Source organism: Cololabis saira, chromosome 24, assembly GCF_033807715.1.
Source record: "Cololabis saira isolate AMF1-May2022 chromosome 24, fColSai1.1, whole genome shotgun sequence".
In the NCBI taxonomy this organism is placed as follows: Eukaryota; Metazoa; Chordata; class Actinopteri; order Beloniformes; family Belonidae; genus Cololabis; species Cololabis saira.
Window position 1 is genome coordinate 8,979,801 of NC_084610.1, and position 24,830 is coordinate 9,004,630.

Here is a 24,830-nt window from a genome sequence, read left to right on the forward strand (position 1 = left end):
CAGAGAAATCTAAACCAAAGTTTACTTACTTGAATTTAGGTCCAGTTGTGCTCCCTTAAAGCCAAATCGTGCGTTAACTTTTAAAGAAAAAGTTTAAAAAAAGACAGACATTCTTCAGTTTGGCTCAAGCCTCCGATTACTTCTTTTTTTTATATGTTCATTTGTGCAGCTGTCCCGTTTCACAGTTGTAAAACAGCTGCAACTAATAAAATTAATAACACCACCGATTAAGTGGGCAACTGAGCATTAATAATAGTCTGTTTTGTCCGTGTTCAATGACATTATGTTTTCGGTTTAGGGCTTCACTTGGCACACCTGGATCTGAAGGAGCCATTATTAGTTTAATTTTATTAGCTGCAGCTGGACGTGTGCTGCGTTCACGGGGCTCCGTTTTTAGCGCTGTTAATAACTGCGGCTCTGGGTAAAAGTTGAAGCTTGACAGTGTTGTGTTGAATACTTATTAGCATATATGTAAGCCGAATTGAACACAGTATTTAAGAATGTTGAGTAAAACCTAAATATTGTCCATTTGCTGATATAAACCTGTAAGTATTGAACATATTACTAAAAATGTGCTGTATTTGAATGAAATTCTCAGCGGGTGTGAGAGACTGGAGAGAGTCCTCACATCAGCAAAGCTACTTCATGAATTGATTAAATAAAAATAAAACGAATACATATATAAATAAAACTAATAAATATAATCATCTTATTCATCAAAGTATACTTAAATGACAGTCTATTCACATATAAGCACTGGCAGTCTCTTGATATCCTGGAACCTGAAGTCCTCTTCTACTATTAAAAGTAGAAAATGAAGAAGATTTCAATCATATTTCCAGAAAAACAGTGAAAACATAATTTAAATCTTTTCAATTGGTCACCTTCATCCCTCCAGGGCACCGGACATCAGCCTAAATCAGAAAAATCTGTGATTTTTGTAAGGATCCTCACCACATTCACACAAACATCTAAAAATAAGTTTTACCTGTCTACTGGTGCCACACAACTGTAAGTTGTGATAATTATATAAACCTGATAGAAAAAAAATGTTTAACTCAAACATCATCCATTTTAAGCACAAAACAGGAGTTTGATAAACATTTTAAGGACCATATTTTCCTCAAAGTGGGTAAATATATAATTTTAATGTTTTTATATTATAACTTGCAGCCTATCCGCTGACAGCTGAGGTCTCACTCATAGAAGAATACCTAGAAAAACAGAGTTTGCATGCTTTTTATGGGACCAGATATCTGTGTCCTGTGAGAATCTCTTCACATTGTTGTGAATCTTCATCATTGTCTGAGTTCATTTGGTTACAAGTTAATGCATGGTTGTTTGTTGCCGGCGTATTCCCTCAGAAGCTCCTGAACACTCTTAGACCCTGTGAATCCTCCCCACAAACCTTTAGGTGTCACCAGATCACAGTAATTTCTAATAAATTAAATTAAAGCTAAAACTAGGAATGTCACAAGAGTGTCTTAACCTCAGAAGCTCCATGGAGCATCTGAGGGACAATTAATCCATTTATTTCTCGGGATAAATACCATAAAAATATACATTTACAGTAACTCAGTCATGAATGATCTTTAAAACCCTCCACATATAAACTTGTAGTTGGACCCTGCAGATGAATCTGCCGTTCTGGAGCCAGACTGTGTTTCTGCATGATTTGTCAGACGGAGGCTACTGATTGTGGCATTTGGCCTACATGTGCGCTTGTAAAGTGAACAGATTTTGTGCTGGGACTGTGCGGTGTCTTGGTTGCACACCCACCGCCCGTGCTGCTCCGAGTGGTTTTATGTGTGTGTTTGGGAAAACACAGCACCCAGTGTAGCAATGTAATATCAATGAGTGAATTTTCTTTTTTTAATTCACTTTCTGATAAGTGAACTCAGAGTTCCTGCAGAATGGTAACAGCTGCGGTCAGATAATTCACAAATGTCCCTAAAGCTCTGGTAATACATGTTACAGAAACCGGAGCTCTTAAAGGAGCAGAGGATATTTAAAGTCTCACTTTCTTCTTGATTGGTCCACTGTTGGTCTGTAGTGCCTTTTTCTGTATGTCTGGTATCATTCTCCTGTTATTACTCAGTTATCTTCAGTTAGGAAATTGTTTTTCTCCACGTACAAGTACAAACAAGCAACAGTCCTGATCAGTATCAGTTGTTTTGGCTCATTTTGTCCGTTACTGTTACTTGAAATCTTGAACAACATAGAAATCAAGGTTATTACATCAGTTGCACGCTGCCTTTTTTAATTGACCTCTTTCTGATTAAAACACAGTTAAATGACCCCAATATTTGCAGCTGCAAGTCACACGGGGGGCGGGACGGTGCCATCTGCTGGTGGTCATGTTTTCTTTTTCCGTAAAAACCGACATCTGCAGGAGATTCAGCTACTGCTGCCTTGGTGGAATTAGACGGGATCAGATGGCATAAAAAAAGGGGAAAAAATGTCTTTCTAAGTTCACAATCTGAGTCATGTCATCTGAAGATGATTTTGAATCTGCCCCTTTAATCGAAGTCACAGATTCTGCGGCTTTCGTTGTGTTTTCTGTGTTTTTTTTTTCTCAATTTCTTCAGACACCACAACCATTTTTTTCTTTTTTCCTCACACATTTTATGTCGCCTCATTAATGGCTTGATAATTGCTCTGGTTAGAGGAGGAAATATGAAGGAGGAAAGGGGGCTTATTATAATCCATTACCCCAAATATGCCAAAAATGTGTTTATTAGAAGCAGACCAAGCTGAGAGAGCACTTTGTTTGTCAAGTTTACATGCAATCTAATAAGGACAGTTTAAAAAAAAAAAAAAAATGGGTCTAAACTAGATTCAAACTCTTGTACGAAAATCTAATCAATGAGAAAATTTGATTGTCACTCTGCGTGTATCTTGTATTTATTTGTCAGCTGGGCTTCATTCCACACATGACTGATATAATCGAAAACACACACACATTCTAGAGATTTGAGATGTTTTAGGTTTTGGTGGACTGGGTTAGAGCGCTGTAACTCGGGGAACTAAGAGTGATGGACGAATTAGCAAAAGCAGCTTGGGATGGACAGTTACACCCATCATCTTTCCGTCAGAAACTGATTATGCTGTCAGCATCATTGTCTAATGGCTTCTTAGTGGTGTAATGTTAGAAGCATTTTTGTAAGCACCCACAAATTTGGCTATAATCTGTTAATTAATCATAATACCCCAAAAGATGCATGTCTTGCTCTACATCCACTCAGTAAACAAGAGATAAATCCTGTGTTTCTCAGAGTGAATAACTCCAGCATCAGATCATTTTATTGTATTATTGTCTTATTATTTGTGTCAAGAATCAAAACAGAAAGGCAACATTGAAGGGTCAGTACTTCTCCTGAAACATCCGGGTTTTAAGTTTTGACTGCACTTTCAGTTCAGCATATGGATTAGAGGAGCAGAAGTGGGAGCATTCGTTCCTGTGCAGTAGGAATGGGCGATATTTTACCGTTCCCGATATACCGTCAAAAAAATTCCCCACGGTAAGAATTTGTCATCTTGCGGTAAAAATGATAAATTCCCGTTGATGATGTTTTTGTGTAAAACTGATTTAAGGAAGCAAGGAAGGAAGGAAGAAAGGAAGGAAGGAAGATGGAGGAAGGAAGGAAATGAGCCTGAAAGAAAGAAAGACAGAAAGAAAGAAAGAAAGACAGAAAGAAAGAAAGAAAGAAAGAAAGAAAGAAAGAAAGACAGAAAGAAAGAAAGAAAGAAAGAAAGACAGAAAGAAAGAAAGAAAGAAAGAAAGAAAGAAAGAAAGAAAGAAAGAAAGAAAGAAAGAAAGAAAGAAAGAAAGAAAGAAAGAAAGAAATGAGCCTGAAAGAAAGAAAGAAAGAAAGAAAGAAAGAAAGAAATGAGCCAGAAAGAAATGAGCAAGAAAGAAAGAAATGAGCCTGAAAGAAAGAAAGAAAGAAAGAAAGAAAGAAAGAAATGAGCAAGAAAGAAAGAAATGAGCCAGAAAGAAAGAAAGAAAGAAAGAAAGAAAGAAAGAAAGAAAGAAATGAGCAAGAAAGAAAGAAATGAGCAAGAAAGAAAGAAATGAGCCTGAAAGAAAGAAATGAGCCTGAAAGAAAGAAAGACAGAAAGAAAGAAAGAAAGACAGAAAGAAAGAAAGAAAGAAAGAAAGAAAGAAAGAAAGAAAGAAAGACAGAAAGAAAGAAAGAAAGAAAGAAAGACAGAAAGAAAGAAAGAAAGAAAGAAAGAAAGAAAGAAAGAAAGAAAGAAAGAAAGAAAGAAAGAAAGAAAGAAAGAAAGAAAGAAAGAAAGAAAGAAAGAAAGAAAGAAATGAGCCTGAAAGAAAGAAAGAAAGAAAGAAAGAAAGAAAGAAATGAGCCAGAAAGAAATGAGCAAGAAAGAAAGAAATGAGCCTGAAAGAAAGAAAGAAAGAAAGAAAGAAAGAAAGAAATGAGCAAGAAAGAAAGAAATGAGCCAGAAAGAAAGAAAGAAAGAAAGAAAGAAAGAAAGAAAGAAAGAAATGAGCAAGAAAGAAAGAAATGAGCAAGAAAGAAAGAAATGAGCCTGAAAGAAAGAAATGAGCCTGAAAGAAAGAAAGAAATTAGCCTGAAAGAAAGAAAGAAAGAAATGAGCCAGAAAGAAAGAAAGAAATGAGCCAGAAAGAAAGAAAGAAATGAGCCAGAAAGAAAGAAAGAAATGAGCCTGAAAGAAAGAAAGAAAGAAAGAAAGAAAGAAAGAAAGAAAGAAAGAAAGAAAGAAAGAAAGAAAGAAAGAAAGAAAGAAAGAAAGAAAGAAAGAAAGAAAGAAAGAAAGAGAAAGAAAGATAAATTCCCGTTTATGACACTTGGTATTTTTTTATCGTTATTGGGTTAAATGCCAGAAATGATCATGATACATTTTTTAGTCCATACCGCCCATCCCTACTGTGCAGCATCTCCCTCTTCTTGTGAGGGTTGTTTTTTGTTGGTAGAATAGAAACTGGGAGGATGAGAAGCTGCTTTTGCTCCCCGATATTGCAGTGGGAAAAAAGTTTAATTCAGCAAGCGCACCAGCAGATCTGTGACATTTTTTCTGACAGTTCTGATACTCATCCTCTGCTGTTTTGGGGGAGAAATACCCAACTATCTCCATCAAGTGAGAAGTTTTTGAAACACATTCAAACTTCAAACAGCTTTTTGTTGTTCACTGAGTGGCTCATAAGTTTCTCCACATCTCTACAATGTGCTTATGTCACCAGACATCCATCCATATTCACAGAAGGCAGAAAGTTATCCCTGCTGTCTTTAGGTGACGGGCAGGGTCTCTCACGAGGACTGAGAGTTGATGTTCTCATGTAATGAGATGTTCTGTACACTGTGGACCTGTGTGGTTATTACAGTAGTGAGACCAGGCTGGGTACAGATGTACACTTGTAAGTGGAGGAATTCCTCATTAACATTAGGTGCATGACTGTCGTCCATATCAGAATGATGTCCATTAAATTATGTCTATGTCCGATTGGGGACTCAGTTAATTTGGGATTGCAATATTCAGCTGGTCCGAGTTTCACACCTCTTTATAAAAGGAACCAAAGCTTTAGAATGTGTTCCCCTCCTCGCCTGTGGTGGCGCTGCAGCGAGAATTACTGACGGCGGTAAAACAAACAACAAAGAAGAAAACTCAAATATTAGTAATATCTGTCACTACCTGATGTGAGTCGCTACCCAATTTGAGTCACACATGCGCAGTCGCGTCCAACAACAGGGAATGTTGTGCTATATAAGGGTATTGATGCAAAAAATCTTTATAGCCTATTATTTTTAGCAAAAAATATTTATATTATTTTTAGCAAGCATAGCTAAGCATGATAGCCAAATTACCTTTCAAGATGTAATTACTCATAGAACGAGTAATCTTCCATTTGTCAGCTTTTCCCAAACTGGGATGGAACTTTCCGGATTCCATGTAGGCATGGAGATGATGGAAAACATTAAAGTCACTCATTTTAATCAATAATCGGGTAATGACAACACTACTTCTCCACTGAAATGCACATGTTGGACGCGACTGCGCATGCGTGACTCAAATCGGGTAGCGGACTCACATCAGGTAGTGACAGTATCAATCAATCTTTATTTATATAGCACTTTTAAAACAACCACTGTTGACCAAAGTGCTTTACATTTAAAATCAAATAAAAACACAAACTACAAAAATAATCATATGACGCATACATGTAGATATGAGGGAGTAAGGCCGTTTATGGCACTAAAAACAGACAAACAAGGGCTTAAAATGACTTATAAAGCCAACAGGGAGCCAGTGTAAAGAAGAGGACAGGTGTGATGTGGTTTTGCTTGCAGGTATTTGTCAACAGGCGTTTTGAACGAGCTACAAACGACGCATTAGTTTGGTTGATACCAAGGTAAAGGGCATTAAAATAATCAAGCTGGAAACTGAAGTCAAAGTTGCCAGAAGCTCGTCCTGAAGTTTGCAAACTCAATTTTTCTTGTGAGAACTTACCACCAATTATGATATATTTTAGTCTGACTATATTTCTATCTGAGGTTTCAACTCGTCCTCACTCCACGTTTGACCGCGAAACATTCTCGCGGGAATTGCGCTACTCTCGCGTTTGTTTAGGTTTTATTTACCCACAACATCCCGCGTTGTAGTCCTAACCATCTAACTTCCGGGTTGAGGCTCATGCAGAACTAAGATTCGTTGCAGTTCCTCGACTGGCCGCTAGACGCTGGTTCCTAAAGTGAGTCCATAAAGGCTGCATCCAAAATCCCATACTTCCACCCTAATGAGTAGCAAAAACAGTATGTGAGATTTTTTAGTGCGTCCGAAACTTTAGTACGTACTCAATAATATGCTCTATCCATACTCATTCTGGAGAAATGTATTAGTGTGGATTGATGGACACTAGCTGAGCAGAAACTTCCCACAATGCAATGCAGCGGTGTTTGGTTGCTAAAGAATACGTATATGTCATTAGTATAATATTAAGTATAATAGTATTATTATATAATATTAATATTATAATATTCGTATATAATAATATTATATAATGTCATCTTGTTTCGGCCAGGATAAACGGGAAATAGCGGAGCGGTGCTGCTACTGCTGCTGTGACACGTCACTTCCTCCCAACGGCAGGAAGTGACATGTGGCTCTGAGTAGTACGTCTGAATGAATGCATACTACTGATATTTACTCAAAAGAGTGCCGAACTTAAGTATACTTTTTAGTATACTGTTTAGTATGGCATTTCGGACGCACCGCATCTCTATGGACTCCCATGTTAAAATAAACATATTTACCGCCTGGTTCAAAAACAGTTTGGTCTCAATCATTTAATTTCACACCCATGACAACTCTGAGTTTTTGTACTATGCCAGGAGAGTTTTTATAAAGCATTACATTTTTTTCTAAAACGATTGATTGACAGTCGGCTCAGTCAATGGCGAGCCACTATCACTTCCTCATATATAATCGTCATGGTACAGTACCACGCTTATCAGTAATTTGTACTAACGCAGCTAAACAGAAGAGTAATTATTTTATTTTTCATCGAGTCAACACGTTAGATGGTATTTTCCGTTGTAAATGTGTGCAGGAGCTCTGCAGGATTTCAGTGGGATCTGCTGAAGGAGCCACAGCTAGTTCTGATTGACAGACAGTGGACGTGTTGAAGTCTTCAGAAACCACTGGCTCACATTTTACGGTCTTTGACTTAGACCTATGTTTTTAGGTGGACCAGAGTTTGCTTCTTTGACCCACATAACAGTTCACACTGACCCAAACGGACTGGACATTCCAACACAACCCAGCTCTAAACTCGGACCAAAGAGAGCTGAGAGATTGAAATGAGCATTTAAGTCTTCCTGTCTGTCACCACTCCATTTTACTTGTTTGCATTGGACAAGCTTTCCAACAGCAGCTATGAATTATGCCTGTAAATTTTATTGTAATCGTGTGTAACTTCTGGGCTCAGATTCGTCTGCCGCCCTAATCTTTACAGCCACAATACTGGAAACCACACAGTGTGGGGGGAAAAAGTGCAAAGCCAGACTGGTGCACGCTTTGTACAATTTGCTGAATTTTAAATGTGAAAATGTTGAGAGGTTTTTGTAGATCATACTTAAAAAAAAGGATGTTTTATGTGGTTCAGTGAGAAGGTGACGCAATCAAGTTCAATCTTTATCACGTCTGTTTCTTTACTAACGAGCCTCAGCAGTAATTGAATGGTCTGTTTAGGATGATGAACTGATTCAGTTCAGATTAAATGCCTTTCTCCATTCATATCATGTACGTAGTGGCTTCCTGTGATGTGAGCATGTTTAATTTGCATTATGGTCTAAGTTACACGAGTAGACAAATTCTATGATAAATATAAGAAGCTACAAAATTCTCCATTGTCTGCTAAACAACATTTCATACATATGCATCCCTGATGTCATTGTCAGCTACAGACCTATACAGTATCACGTATTGTAATGGAATACTATTTTTTTGTGATGTCATTTACTGTGTTATTTCCTTCTGGGACAAGAAGTAAAAAAAAGTTGACACTTAAACACTTTACTCTTTCATCACGGCGCTGAGTGACACAAACATCCCGTTTTACACCGCAGGTTTTTCTCCATAAAGCAAAATGATTATATATTAGACCAACCTGCTGCATATTTTTGCATTTCAATGAAGGGAATAAAAACAAATGTTCCTCCTTGATACTTGCAGGAAGCCAATAATGAGCAAATCCTGCTCGATACAGGGTTTTTTATTGAAAATGATGGACGCACGAATGATACAGCTGAAGATCTTACTGTATATGAACAACACAAATCAGATCTTTCAGACTGGGGGAGACAAGATGAATGCAGACGTTTGAACAGAGCAGGCTTTTATTTATCTGTATCCATAAGTACAGCACAGTGTCATTGTTGCAGGGCTTCATACATGCCTTAAACACCTCCCCATCTTTCATTATAACCTGTTGTGTACTCCCGTGTGTCTAAACAGAGGATGATAAACAGGTCTGTGTTTAGTCTGGTGTGGCCGTCCGTCCCTCCTCTCTGTGTAAATAACAGAGATGTGTTAGCTGAATTGACTGGGGAGGGAACGAACCGAGTCATAGTTGTTGATGGAGCAGAATATAATGGCTCTGAACTGTCAACTCTGGCAAAATAAGGAGGATGATGGATCATAGAGGCAAACTGAGGGCCAGGAGGCGACACTGTACATCACTGTACAGTAGGGGTGGGCAAAAATATCGATATGGCAATATATCGCGATACTTTTCCAGCCGATTCAATATCGATATTCAAAATTTAAATATGGATTTTTTTTTTTTTTTATCCCAAATCTTTTTCCCATTATATCACCCAGTGCTCCTACCTAAGTGACCTCTCTACCAACCCTGGGAGGGCCCTGCACTGAGCTCAGGTTTTATTTCATTTTATAATTTATTTTTTATATAACACAATTGCCTGTCCTTAAAAAATGAGAAATAATGGACAGAGGTTTATTTATTTATGGATTTATATCTATACTGACTGATCACTGTGCCTGTCCTTGGTTTTAGTACCCATCTTTCTTGTGTTTATTATCATTTGCCACATAATTAAAGCAACCTCATACTAAATTTAATGTTAATTTCATATGATGTAAATAATATGAAAAAACATATACAAATAAGTTGTAACTTTAGCTTGTATAGTTATAATAAAACATTGTTTTGACTCAGTTTGTCCCATGAATTGTCACTATAATCTGATGAACGTGCAACTCGGATTTTAAGATCCATCACTATCATCTGATGTACATATATACAACTTGGATTTTAAGATGTGTAATGCATTTTAAAATTTTTCGGTGAACTATGTAGAATATAATAATCGGGATATCGCATAATCGGGATATCGCAATGTGTATCGTATCGTGGCTCAAGTATCGTGATGCGTATCGTATCGCGAGGTCCTTCCCAATACCCACCCCTACCGTACAGTACCAGGAGTTGTCCTGGACGACCAGGGTTGTAATGGTTTTGGTGTGACACAGATTAAATGACAAGATCTACTGAATTAAAAGTAAGTTCTTGTGTTTTCCCAGCTCCTCACACTGTGCTGGGAGCTCCTCCGAGGGTCTGTAGGGGGATGGAGGATGGAGGAGGGGGAACGGAGAGCCCCCGGCTTCAGGACAGCTCCAGCCCGGAGGAGAGAGGGGAGAAAGGGGAAAGTCCAACCTCCAGCGGCCCCCTGCAGTTCAAGATGAGCCGCGCGGAGGTGAACGGCAGCCCGGCGAACCCACAAAACCCACAGAATGGCTCACCGCTGAGACCACTCGGAGGTTCGGGGTTGGCACACATGACAGACTCACATGTTTGTGTTTGGTGATGACATTCAGTACTGAATTACTGGAGTCACGGTTCTGATGCTTCATATTTGGTGAACTGTACGTATGTGATAACGTACACAGACTGCTCTTCATGTCTTTATTTCAACACATAGCTGTTTCTCTTTTAATAACGTAGGAAAAACTAAAATCCAACTTCCATAATACGTTTTAATGCATTATTTTCCGTCATGTCAGATGATGCAACACTTATTTCTTCCCTGTTAAACTGAACAACGGTCAAAAACTGGAAGATAATCAGATCACCTGAGAAGGGAGCGGCTGCAGTGTCGTGGACAGACTTGGTCGACCTCTAACGGATTAATACCCAGCTCCATCACGTGTCCATCGTGTTGTTGGGCTGGTTTGTTGCCCCCCCCTGCTCCTGCCACTCACGGTCCTGGTCTCACACCCACATATAGCCAAATAAATCAGCAGAACGCAGAGAAAAGCTGACAAACGTTAGTTATCAAACTGACTTGAGTTTTTCATTTCAATTTGATGACTTTTGATCTGATAAATAGAAAATAAGCAGATCTTAGAGCTCAGTTTAAATGCTTTTCATACAGCTTTTAAGCTTTTCTGGACAGAAATGTGTCAAAAAGCAAAAGAAAACTATTACTTTAGCTTTCCAAGCGGATCAGCTGATGGTTTGTGTAAAATAACCCACTGATCTTCCTCTGAATGATGAAGATTTAACGGTAGAAGTCTATAATGAGGCATTTAGCCGGTAGATGCCCATTATTGTCTCATGCTGAAGAGATCATGAAGGAATCATCCACACCCGCTCCCACACAGACACTCCGCTGTGCTCCCTCCACCCTCCCACCAGGCCATCGCTTTATTGGCCGATAGCGTGCCTGGTGCTGCTGTGGTTTGGCTCGGGCTGATCTGTCCCGGCCTCGTCAGGAGCAGGATTGATAGCTTGCTAATTAACAGCACTTGTGGGACGGACCGGTGTGGACTGGATGGGTGTGAACGCTTCCACACTCTGAAGGAGCGCTCGGTACTTGCCCCAAATACTCGTCCAAACCGATGCGCCACTGGAATCGTGGCATTGCTCGTGAACGCGAGACGGAGCGCTTTAATAGCGGTTCTGGAACCGAGTCTTATTCCATGTGGGTTTTAATATGCGGTTCAAACACAAATACAGTTGTACAATCCTACAACAACTTACATTCACACTGGCAGCTGACCAGTTTAACCAGAGACCACCCGGCAGCTCCACTCGCTCTGGGGAAAAAAACAAAAAACACCTCCCATTTATTCAAAACACTTTGATCCCATCTTTCCCCAACTGATGCAAATAAATACATTTGAGGCACAAACTTAGCAGTCTTGACTGGGAACGCTCCTGAGACTCAACATGTCCTCAAACAGGACTAATCGTAGGGAGAGATACACAAGTACCACAGTTTACAAGGCGAACAAAGTGACTGACAGTCCAAAGAAAACACACCGTGATTAGGATTTGAACATCTGTGGAAGTTTGTACACTTTGATAAGACAAGAGGCAAATATGAGCATGGATATGTGACCCCAACGTCCAGCGTGTGACCCTGACGGTGTGTTTGCCCCGGCCAGGTCTGATGATCCCAGTCTTCTGCGTGGTGGAGCACGCAGACGCCGCCGGCGACTGCCAGGGCCGCAGCGACCGGCACGCCGAGTTCGTGCTGGTCCGGAAGGATGTCCTCTTCACGCAGCTGGTGGAGACGGCTCTGGTCGCCCTCGGCTACGCACACAGCTCAGCTGTACAGGCACGTGGTGAGTAGTGTGTGAACGTGGGAAGCCACATCATTCCCAGATATTCCCAAATGCGGCTGTTTATGACAGCAGAAGGGTGGAAAACACTCTGAAGGTCCCACATCTGCAGTGATGGATACTCCTAACTAGAGCTGGGGATCGATTCAAATGTCAAGAATCGATTCGATTCCGATTCTTAAGATTCAGAATTGATTATCACCATTTGATTCGATCCGATTCGATTCGTTTTTAATTTGGGTTAGTGTTGCCTGGATTATATGACTGTAAAATAACTATTGAAATAATAATTTCATAATAATTATTGTGAAATAACTAAGAAATAAATAACTCAAATAGGCATTTCAATATCCATTTAAAGTGAAAAAAAAGAAAGAAATTGCAAAAGCTCAAGCAGTAAACTAATTATTTTAGCTTGTCTGATTTATTCTGTCACCAGACACACAGCTTGACATGAAGCACCTGGCATTTTTCAGGTATTTCATGACAAACCGTGTGATAACAGAGAAACCAAACAAGCTATAGTAATTGAACTAATACAACATTTAGAAATTTAAGCTGAAATGTCCAGCATTTTCGCTAAAGAAAAGTTCATTTAGTCGAGGAGTTTTCAAAACTACTGGGACTACTGAGATTAAAGTTCACCAGGCAAAAATGTAATGATGGAAAAAAAAAAAAAAAATTAATAAAAAAAAGAATAAAAAAAATTGATCTATAGACATACAAATCGATTTTTAGGAATTAATATGAGAATCGATTTAGAATCAGAAAGTCGATTTTTTCAACACAGGCCTACTCCTAACTGATGGTATGAAGTTTGAGGTGATGCTTGGATGATGCACCACTTCACCAGCGATTGTCTGGTGGTTTCAGCTTCCTGCTCAGCTACACCCGAGCTTCCTCCAACTTCACAAACTGCATCAATCTGAGCTTTCTCATCTTCCAGAAGTTATAAGTATCGAGAAGAAAATCACAATTGAGAAGTTGAATCTACTTTCTGGTGTTAAAACTCTTCCATTGTTGCATTCTGAAGGAAAACCTTTTTTTTCCCTTCTCACCACCGAGTTGTAATTGATGAGTAATTATTTACAGCAGCAGCTGAATAGAAGCGGGCTGGTTCCCAGATGTGTGGGCTCTGCCACGCGGGTACAGTCAGTGCTGTTAGTCAGCTGCAGGAAAGGTATTTCACAGATAAGAGCTGGAGGGAGCAGATAGGTTTATCTCCTCTGATTCGGCCGACAGAACCGTGGTGAAACCATACAATACGTCGGTATCGGAGCATCTCGGGGCCAGCACCAAAACTTTCCCTCATCAGTCTGTGATCAGACGTAGAAGTCAGGAGCATGCAGTTCACGGGAAACAACAGCCTCCACACACACACACACACACACACACGTGCCTGTACACACATGAAGCAGGGCCGTTTGACATTCCTGGTGTGTCCCGTAAACACAGGGCACACAAACCGAGCTGCCAACGCCCAGCGACCCCCCTCGCCTTTCCCAAATAGCTAGGTTTTGTTCTGAGAAATAAGCCTTTTCTTTTCAAATAAATAATTTTTGGCTGGAGTCATGCATTTTTCCTCCAGTGTGGTCACGACCAAAATTATACAGAGTCCCTTCTATTTTCCTCCGCCATCGAATTGCTGCTCGCATAGCTTCGACTGGATGAGTATTTTTAATCTCTTAACAGACTCACAACGGGCTTTTTTTTTTTTTTGTTGTGTATTTTTTTCTTTAATTGCACATTATGGCTGATTAAAAAGCAGCTATTTCTCGTAGGAGCTGGAGGATAGTGCTCTGGTTTCAGCGAGGGCTTAGGAGATCTGCAGAGCAAATTGATCAAACTAACTTTAACTTTTTTTTTTCTTTTTTGGACATAAAAGTTGATTAATCACTTTAAAATAAACATATACCCTATTTTTCAGGCTTGAAAATCACTAGCGATCCCACGAAGAACCAAGCCTCTCTGAAAATATGAAATGTGTAGATTTGTGCAACTCCTGGCAGTAAAGTGAGCACACGAGCCCCGGAAGCAGATATACGATCCCATCTGTAACGCTGACGGATGCAGGCTGAGGCGGTTGATGAGGCTCCTGTTTGCTGCCGTTTCCGGCAGGTTCTTTGATCATTTGAATTAGTTTCAGGCTTGTAACCATGACCAAACAAAACCTGAGTTTACAGATCTCTGACAGGTTCTTTTTTAGTTGTGTGGACCAGTTTAAACCAAGTTGGCGTTGCACCAAACCTGCTGTGGCATCTATTGAAAATAAAATCAAATTCTATGTGGTGATACAACACTTGTTCAGCTCTTTTTTAAATAAAACTCTTTAGCAATATATCCAAAAAGTGACTTTATATCAGCTGAAATACTTTTAAATTAAAGAAACATGTAAGTTTGGAACTTTTTGTCCTAAAAAAATGATTATTAAATGACTAAAACTGGACTTGTCTGCATTGTCACATTCAAACACTCACTGAAACATTTTATCCAACATTTTAAAGCAAATCTTATTGATTTTCTTTTTTGTTTTGTTATCATAATGTGATTTTAAAAAGGTTCCCGCAATGTTCGAACTGTCTCTCCAAGATGCCAACTTAGACCTTCTCACATTTCCAAGCTGCTGGAATCTTCATCGTGGAGCTGATTTTGCATATCTGCTCTGATTAATCAACTGTAGAGTCCAAAAAGAGCGGCCTTTGTTCTTTTACCCCTATTACCACCATCCCTACACACACACACTCATGATTGAGGCTGGCAGGCTAAGGCTCGACAGAGTCTGTGTTTGATTTAGAAGATCCTAATGTGATTAGGTCTGTTTAGATTTGCACTTCCAGTCAAGGGTCGCGTGAAGGCCAGGAGAGCGTTCGGCTCAGGATGACGTTCAAGGCCGAAACAGTTTAAGCGGCTGCACAAACATGTCAAACTTGTATTGATTAGAAAACAAAAGCATGCGAAGGTTGTGGATCCAGTGATGTGTGTGTGTGTGTGTGTTTCGTAGGAATCATAAAAGTGGGACGGTGGAAGCCGATGCCCATCCACTACCTGACGGATGCTCCGGAGGCCACGGTGGCCGACATGCTGCTGGACGTGTACCACATGGTCACGCTGCAGATCCTCCTGCACAGGTCAGCACAAATCTTCTGAAAGTTACATTCAGAGCATCGTATTTGCAGACGAGGAAGTCAAGTTTCAATGTGCGGAAGCAGTTTCCGGTGCTTTACGTCTTGCAGGAGTTCATCCCAAGCTGATTTTACACAGAGGTGTCAAGTAAGGAAGTACAAATACTTCGTTACCTTACTTAAGTAGAAATTTTGGTTATCTTTACTTCACTGGAGTAATTATTTTTCAGATGACTTTTTACTTTTACTCCTTACATTTTCACACAATTATCTGTACTTTTTCTCCTTACATTTTAAAAAAAGCCTTGTTACTCTATTTCATTTCGGCCTTTAAAAAAAAAACTATCCAGTTAAAATGCTCCATCTGGATAGAGTGAATTTGGTTGTGGTTGTTTCAGATGTTCTTGTCCAGTTTTGTTCTTACATCCGTTCCCTCAGATTCCTGCAACTAAACTTGGATGTACATTCCAATAAAGGTTAGGATAAATGATAACATGCCTCTGAAGTTTGACTTTTTGCACCATTACAATACTTATAGGCAACTAGTCATCATATCTCCTGCTCTCTGAAACACATGTTAATGCTCAATAGTACACATATATGCTTCTTTAATATATTTTTTCCCCTTACATTACTTTTACTTTTACACTTTAAGTAGTTTTGAAACCAGTACTTTTTTACTTTTACTTGAGTAAAAAACTTGAGTTGATACTTCAACTTCTACAGGAGTATTTTTAAACTCTAGTATCTATACTTCTACCTGAGTAATAAATGTGAATACTTTTGGCACCTCTGGATTTACAGGCCGACAAACAGAGACTAATAAGATGTAAAAGCCAAATGTCTACTGGTGCTGGATGCAGGTTACATTTGGTCTTTTGTGTGAGTGATTTTGAGAGTTTTTTTTCTCTAATTTTGCTTCACTGTAGCTTTGCTCGCCTGGAGGAGCTGCCGTCGGAGCAGTGGACCCACGCCACGGTGAGAAGCGCCCTCAAGGAGCTGCTCAGGGACACCAACCAGAGCGCTTTGGCAAAGGAGTGTCCTCTCTCGCAGGTGACTTCTCCACCAATACCCACCATGTGGAGCTTAGATCAGGCAGACCAGTATTTTAGAGTTTAAAGTACTGAATAATTTTTTCATTTCATTTCATTTATTCCATTCATGGTATATATTCTTAATAATGTTGTACAAAATTCCATGAAGTAAAACATTATCACCATGAAAGAAAAGGAGCAGGAAGAAGAAAACTTATGATACCTGCCCCTCTCTGTTAATACAATTATGTTGACTTACTGAACACCAATCTATCTATACACATATTTATAACATGAAAACAAACAAAAATACCACTCTTCTATCTATTTTTTTCTCTTTCTCCTTCTTTTTTGTAGGCACTTTTTTAAACATTTTTTAAACATTTTCTTAAGCTGATACAAACTTGTGCAACTTTTCAGTTCCTTGCTTTGTCCATGCCATAATTTTACACCTGTAACAGAAATACACATTTGTTTTAAGTTTAGCCTTGCAAAAGTATGTTTGAAATCAAGTTTAAGTCTGTTGTCCTCATCCTCCAATCTGAACAAATTTTGTAACTGTTCTGGTAACGATCTATTTTTTGCTTTAAACATTATTTTTAAAGTTTGATCCCCTGCTGAGGACCTCATGAGAGAATCTTTTATCATTTTACATTAAAATCAACTGGTGCTGCGTGTTTTCCCGAGGCGCATTCAGCTTCTGCATCACACACGACAGGGAGATGCTGAGTATCCCCTCTAAACACACGTTTCATCATCAGTTCACCGCACGCCCGCTGCAGCGTGTAATCTGACTCCCTCACACGCACAAATATTGATACCATCCCATGGGAAAGGATGCAAGCACACACACCTCAATTATCCTGCTCACACACACCCTGCAGTCATTAGACCCGAGTGTGTCATTTGGACTTGTGATTTATACACAAGACTTAGTCATGATGTAATTAGTGATTAGGGGAAGTGTGTGGGTGGTGTGCATTTACAGCCCGGCTCATGTGAGCTCTCATCCTCAGCGTTTCCCATGTTGACTCTGTGCATCTTCTGCTCAGTGGAAGTGACCACAGCTCATGTCGGGAACCGGTGGGCGTGCGATGGGTTTTAATAAATCAGCAACGAGTTGCTGGTATTTTAGTTTCTTCTTAAAAGTCTTCCAAAGTATTATCACAGAGATCTATTAATTTATTCCTCTGTCTTCTTTCATGACATGAAATGACACACATATTGTTTTAATTAGATCATCCTTAACTGTCTAAGTTGTAGTTATTGTTTAAAATGATCATTCTCCATCTGTGTGTCTGCAGAGCATGATCTCGGCGATAGTGAACAGTTCCTACTACGCCAACGTCTCCACCTCAAAGTGCCAGGAGTTTGGACGCTGGTACAAGAGGTTCAAACGCTTCAAAGGTGATTATTACATCTCACACTCACATTATGGTGCAAGCTGAGGATTAAATACAGAGAGCTCAGTGAGTCACAAAGGGAGTCAATGATACTTGAAATCCAAGACAAAATAAGGGCTGAGGAAAAGCGGTCCATATTTTTATCATTATTGAGTGATGTTGCATATATTTGCTGGCGGTCGCAGAAACCAGCAGAAACCAGCATGCACAATCTTATCAGACCGCAGAGTTGTTAATGAGCAGCAGTGCGTGTTATTGCATTAAATGTCTGCTAAATTCCTGCCTGAGTTACAGTTTGAAGCTGTTTTTAGTTAAACCCATTTCAGCAAGTAAAATTGTGATATTTTACCAGTTAAATAAGCTTTTGACATTTTCAGTAAAGCCAGCGTGAAAGTGTTTTTCAGCGTAAAAAACTGTTTTGGACCACCAGACACTTTTTTTCTGTTTTACTTGTAATATATATTAATGCATACCGGCCACTTTCAATATTTTGTGTATTTTATCAAAGCAAATTGTATTCAAGCACAATTCCTTAGGCAAATGAGACGTTTTAGTTTTATAAGATAAAAAGCAAAGGGTCATCCCTTTTTCACGTTTGTGTCCATCATTTCCACAGACAGTTTCCTCAACATTAATGTCCCACTTATATAGAAATAAACTTGATTGTCTCCAAACTTCAGATCTTTTTTTTGAGCAGTAAAGTTTAAAAACACTTATTACATTTGTTTCCTCTGGGGTTTTTGTCTTTTAATTTCTGCTTTATTAATAAAAACACAGCTCTTCGTGTTTTTTTAATTGGACCCAGGATGCAAGTCTCCATTGTGGAAAGTTTAAAAAAAAAAAAATCTTTAATTATTGATCTTATTGTTTTACATTCCCACCACAGCGGCTGGTAAGCTGAGCAAATCCACCCGCAGCCACACAAAATAACCCACACTTGGCAGGTGGCGGGTGCTAATTAACGCCCCTGAAACCAAGTAAAGGTGATGGTGTTGGCTCTGATCTGGGAAACACACACAGAAGTGAAGTTAGAGCCAGTGACGGACACAAAAAGGCTCCAGTATGGCCATTCAAACCAGTTATGAAAACCCTCTGTCTGGTACCTTAACCCCTCCCACTCCGGTACAAAACGTACCGGGCCAGTAAAACCAACGTCAGTCACCTCTGGGCCTGTTTAGACTGAATCTGCTCTCTTGTTTGAGACTTTTAGCCCATCTGTCCCACTTCCCTGCTGCTCATTTAGCCCTTCAGCTGCTTCTACTTTATTATTCTCGTGTTAATTTGAAGCCGGACAGTTTTGAAACCTATATTTACTCTTACAAGTTAATGAATCACCTGGCCAATAGCTTTTGTTTTCTGGTGTTTTTTTTCCTCCTGTAAAGGGTGCCCTCGTCTGTCAGCATTTTTGTGTCTAATCTGCTGCATGAGACGTCTGTCAGTGTCAGCTCTCGGTAGGAGCTGTCACACATGGTTCACATTAACGTCACCCTTAATACACATGACAAAACTAAATGCTCTTAACTCCTAATGGAAAACAGCAGTAACTCCCAAAACACACACACACACACGCCACCACCAGCTAGAAATAAGAGATCCTGTTGCACTTTGTGTACACGCATATATACAGAGAATGTCAAATCTGTTGACCTGCCAAACCACACGGCAATTTTTATTTCCTTAATAGCAGAAAGTTTCGACTCTGCCAAAGCCAGGAGAAGCACAGGAGGCAGGTTTACGTAGAGACGGGTACATGTTCTGTTAAAGTTCAGCAGAACAGGAACACTGGGACCGGCTCCCCACACTCTCCTGCTAAGAACCTGTTTTTAATTTTTTAAGGCCACATCATAGACTACATATTCCTAAAATGACAGAAATAAAAAAAAACAAAAACCATATAATTTTTGGGGGAAATAAGATGTTCTGATGTGTGTCCCTCAGGTGAATACGTGGAGAAGATGTGGTCATCACAGGCCAAATCAGATATAAAAGGTACGTCCAGCTCCAATGATGCTTTTCAAGTGACGTCACGTGCCTTTTTGGAGGCCGTGCTGCATTCAGGAACCACACCAAAGGATAGGAAATTGATAATACGGAGGTTGATGAGGTTATAATTCATATACGAATGTGATGCAGTGGCGAGTGAATGTTCGCTGCTTCACATCTGCAGCTGCAAAACTCTTCAGAGGTGGGAACTTTGCATTTGGATTAACAGAAATTTGGGAATTAATCAGAATGAAGAAGAAAATTGCAAGTTGGCTTATAACAGGGAACTAAAGTTTAGGTTGGGTGAAAAAATGAAAAGAATTAAATCAGCATGATTTTGTTCAGATTTACTGCAAATTAATTTGAATTATGACCCTGCACATTCCTCAGGCACGCTATAACCAGGCTAGTCACGCTTTTGATGATATCTGTGGTATTAAAGTTTAGCTCACAAATAAATAACCTGTTAACGGTCTCTAGGCAGTAAATCAGTTCAGTGTAAACTGCTTCTAACTGACTCATTACTGTGAGGTTTTTCTGTTTGCCAGTTTTCAGTCATCAAACAAACATTTTTAGCATTTTTTTTCTGGTTGAGGAGTGCAAATCTGTTAATTGAGCCTTTTTTCATTGTTAATTGTAAATAACCATATTTTTATCATACAAATCCAGAATATAATAATCTGTAACTACACTGCAAGAACAGCCCCGTTAGAATTAAGTCAGAATTCCATAAATCTGGTCAAAAGTGTCTTATTTTAAGCAAAATATCTTTGACAAAGCAGTAAGAAAAATATTTTTTCTGAATTTACCAGCTTAATTTACCATGGAAAGTTTCTGGACCTTCTCCACCCGTCATAACCCTAAATCACAATGATTTTTAAAAAAATTTTTATTATTATTTATAATTTTTATTTTTCAAAATGAAGACAGGGACAATAAATTAAAAAAAAAGGTTAACAACACCAAATTTTACATAATCAAAAAAAAGAAACATTACAATAACACCAAAAAAAAAAAGACAAGGGGGTGGGGGGAAGGGTTGGTACAGATAAACTTTAGGAATGATGGAGCCTCTAGCGTCAGTTCAGGTCCAGCTCTAAAAGAAGAATAAGTAAAATAAAATAAGAAGCATGTGACCAACACAACAGGTCATGTTATTATTACATTATTCTCAACTGTTGTCTAATGACAGTCCATGGGGCAAATTGGTCATTTTCATTATCTTTGAGGATTGCGGTTGCCTTTTCCATTGATAATAAATCCAAAAAGTCCTTCAGCCAATTGTATTTGTGAAAGCAGTTTGGTTTGTGAATCTTCCAGTTCATAAGTATTGACCTCTTCACAGACAGAAAGGCGAGAGCAATGATACGTTGTATAATCTTCCCATGCACGTTCTCCACTGCACTCCCCAATAAACACACAACAGGACATTGAGGAACACGAATGTTCAAAATAGCTTCCAAAATGTCAATGACCTCAGACCAGAATTGTTGGACCACTGGGCAGAACCATAGCAGATGTACAAATGTACCAATCTCACCACAGCCATGCCATGATTTTTTCTTGTATTTAAAACGTCACCGAGTCGTAGGTGTTCTAATCATAACGTTGTGCAGCTTCAGACCCACGAGTTTACACTTGATTATTAGACCTTGACTAAACCTTTGGCCTGTTCTTTGATCCTAAAGTACGAAGGAGGCGAGGTTAATAAAGTAAATGTGTGTTTCCAGTGGAGCGGGACGTGGACTTGAGCATCCTCAACCATCGCCCTGCGTCTCTCCTGCCCTCCCCCGGCCTCCTGGGCACCCTGGGCGGTGCTGGAGGCCTCCCCATCAAGAGCAGCCTGGGGGACACCCCGACCCCCACACAGCCTCACACTCTGCCTCACCAGAACCAGAACCGCCCCAGTCCTCCTCTGCATCCACAGGGCCACCCGCTCATGGGCCACGCCGGCCTGCTGTCCCCCCAGCTCTCCCCTCAGCTGGTCCGCCAGCAGCTCGCCATGGCCCACCTCATCAACCAGCAGCTGGCCGTCAGCCGCCTGCTCGCCCACCAGCACCCGCAGGGAGTCAACCAGCAGTTCCTCAACCACCCTCCCATCTCACGGACCTGTAAGCTCTCGGGGCCGGCCGGCGAGCCCAACATCAGCTGCTCGGGCGCTGAAGTCTCCTCCGACATTTACCAGCAGGTCAGGAACGAATTAAAAAGGGCCAGCGTCTCACAGGCTGTGTTCGCCCGCGTGGCTTTCAACCGCACTCAGGTAAACATTTAGCTGAAATTCAGATCTGGAGACTCTCCCTGTGTCGTTTCTGTAAACGATAACGTCTCCGTCCTGCAGGGATTGCTGTCGGAGATCCTTCGTAAGGAGGAGGATCCTCGCTCGGCCTCCCAGTCGCTGCTGGTCAACCTGAAGGCCATGCAGAACTTCCTCATCCTGCCGGAGGCCGAGCGAGACCGCATCTACCAGGAGGAGAGAGAGCGGAGTACGAGCACCAACCACAACCACGCCCCCAACCACATCCCCAGCAGCAACACACTCAGACTCACACAGGTACACACACACACACACACACACACACACACGAACTCTGAAGGCTAGAATAACAAAGCACCTACAAAAGGGAGATTTGAAGCAGGGGCGTAAATTGGGTATGAAGGTACGGCAGCCGCCACACCTCGGCTTCAAGGGTTAAATGTAAATGTTTGTTTTTTTAAATACATTTATGGAATTACTCTGTGTCTATTTGTATTGATTATTCTATTACTTAATACATATAGAATAACTACAAATGCAAATCAGAACAACATGATCGATTTCACTAGTTATTACGCTGCAAAAACTCAAAATCTTAACAAGAATATTTGTCTTATTTATAGTTAAAATGTCTAATTTTTAGTAAAAAAAAAAAAAGTAGATTTTCACTTAAAATAAGTAGACAAATCTCCCAGTGGAACAAGATTGTGTTGCTTGTAATGAGAAGATAAATCTTGTCCCACTGGCAGATTTTTCTACTTATTTCAAGTTAAAATTAACTTGAAACAGGTGAAAATGGTCAAATAACAAGTTATTTTTCTGGTAATGACTCTTGTTTTAAGTGTAATGAGATTTTTTGACTAAAAATGAGACATTTTAACTAGAAATAAGACAAATATTCCTGGTAAGATTTTGAGTTTTTGCAGTGAGCGAGACTGCATTTGAAAAAGTTCCAATTTTCTTGACCACACAGATAAGCTACATAAACTTCTGTGATGAGTATTTGCTGGACGTGTTGATTGATACTCTAGTTAAGTGCTGTGACTCGTAACCTTGCCATACCTTAGCTTTGACTGAATTGACGCCACTGTTTTGAAGAAAAAGAAGTTGATAAATTAGGATATTTTGTCCGTTTTATTAGCTGTCATTAGTATTAATTATTATTATGCTTATTATTATTATAATTATTATTCAGCCGACAAAGTGCAGCGTATCTGGCCCGGAGCTGCACCTGAAGCTGGATTCGCTGGCGAACATCACGTCAGGAATCTACGAGGAGATCCAACAGGAGATGAAGCGGGCCAAGGTCTCCCAGGCGCTCTTCGCTAAGGTGGCTGCTAATAAGAGTCAGGTCAGTCACACACACACACACAAAAAAAACATCACAAAAACAGTTTTTCCAGAGATTACTATGACAACATAACCACGCTCACGCTCCAGACTGTCCTCGCAGCTCCCGGCTGAAAGAAACAGAACAAAACTCAAGCCTCGGCTTGCATTCAGATGGGAGATAAAAAAAACAAATGTCCTTCTCCCAGACGCTTCAGATAAAAAACCTTTCGACCTCAGTCAGAAATGTTTGATTTGAAAACGTACAGCTTCTTGGACGGGATTTTTTTCAAAAAAAGAAAAAAAAGAAGAGGTTTACGTGCTCATTTAGGACTGCTAGTGTAGTTTATAGTGTTTGGAGGAGCTGATGAGGTGTGTGACTGTGTGTGTGGGCATGTGGGGGTATCTGATTACCCGCCGCGGCATACCATCATGACTCCAAGCTCAGATAAACAATGCGGGTGTTCGAGATCAAAGCCGAGTCTGGCCCTAGATGGAGAGAGAAGAGAAAACATACAAGTACAAACAACTTAAATGTCTTTTGACTCGTCTTTATTGACCTCATGCAACATTTTTCTAAGCAGATACACCTTTAAAATAAAAAAAAACAAAAACTGTGAGATGCAGTGAACGGATGAGGACTCAGAAGATGGAGGAGATGACAGAGGGCCGATCTGATTATTACCATTAATTTGCAGGCTGGAGGCTGCATATAAACAGCTGGTACCGGGTTCTGGGTCAGCCTAGCAGAGATAATGCAATCTTCACACACACTCGCTCCTCTTCTCACATTTTCCTTATGTCCCCTCTTCCTACTAAGGGAATAACTTTATGCAGTTGTGTTGAGAGATCAGAGATGATGTATCAGTTAATATCGATGTAGATCTGTAGATATGCCGAGGACCCGACCTGTTCAACTGTGCTTAGAAACCTTGCAGCCCGTGGAATTGTTCAATTTCTGCAGAAGCTGAGTAGATAAAAGAGTCAAATTCAGCCAGCGAGGGTCAAATGGTCCACAGGAGCGGTGTGAACCGAGACGTCTCGCTCCGATTACAAGATTTGTAGTTTTCTGCAAGGTTTCCAAGGATCTAAGAGTGACTTCTAACAACGCCAGGATGCTTCCACATTAAGCGCGTAGATGGGAAGACGACAAGGAGAGGAAAAACACAAAACAACCCTGCCCTTTTGGAGTTTGCTGGAAAACAAACTGAACCGAGCATCAACAGGAAAATGGCCAGGTCGTTGTACCTGGTAGTCAAAGAGAAATAAAGTTCATGCTCAAAGTCTCTGTCCTCATCCAAAACAAGTGCCGTGGATTAACGATTTTCAAAGTGAAAACAAGTGTTTTCCACTTGTTGAACTGTTCCAGTGGATTATTTTCCTTCACAATACACAGAAAATCATATTCTTTTAATTTGATTGTGTTTATTATGTATTTGGGTTAGAAAGACTCCAAAATGGGCCATTATAAGTTTCTAAATAATCATTTGAAGTATATTTTTGGATGTTCTTTTAATTGTAATGTATTGTGTATTTCATGAATGACATATGATACATTTGGGATTTTTGGGTTCAG

General features: G+C 40.0%; 1 protein-coding gene across 2 annotated transcripts in view; it reads left to right on the forward strand.

Annotated features, from left to right (window-relative positions):
- LOC133425212 (DNA-binding protein SATB2-like) overlaps positions 1 to 24,830 on the forward strand; it is a 30,436-nt gene that overhangs the window by 1,033 nt on the left and 4,573 nt on the right. The window contains exons 2-10 of one of the 2 annotated variants that reach the window (XM_061715929.1): positions 10,087 to 10,323; positions 11,953 to 12,132; positions 15,131 to 15,257; positions 16,181 to 16,304; positions 17,590 to 17,692; positions 19,627 to 19,677; positions 21,402 to 21,931; positions 22,010 to 22,222; positions 23,121 to 23,276. In XM_061715929.1, the coding sequence (XP_061571913.1) occupies positions 10,131 to 10,323; positions 11,953 to 12,132; positions 15,131 to 15,257; positions 16,181 to 16,304; positions 17,590 to 17,692; positions 19,627 to 19,677; positions 21,402 to 21,931; positions 22,010 to 22,222; positions 23,121 to 23,276 (1,677 nt within the window). In that variant the 5' untranslated portion in view covers positions 10,087 to 10,130. Of the gene's footprint in view, positions 1 to 10,086; positions 10,324 to 11,952; positions 12,133 to 15,130; positions 15,258 to 16,180; positions 16,305 to 17,589; positions 17,693 to 19,626; positions 19,678 to 21,401; positions 21,932 to 22,009; positions 22,223 to 23,120; positions 23,277 to 24,830 lie in introns of those variants that run through there. The other variant, XM_061715928.1, reaches the window with a different exon arrangement.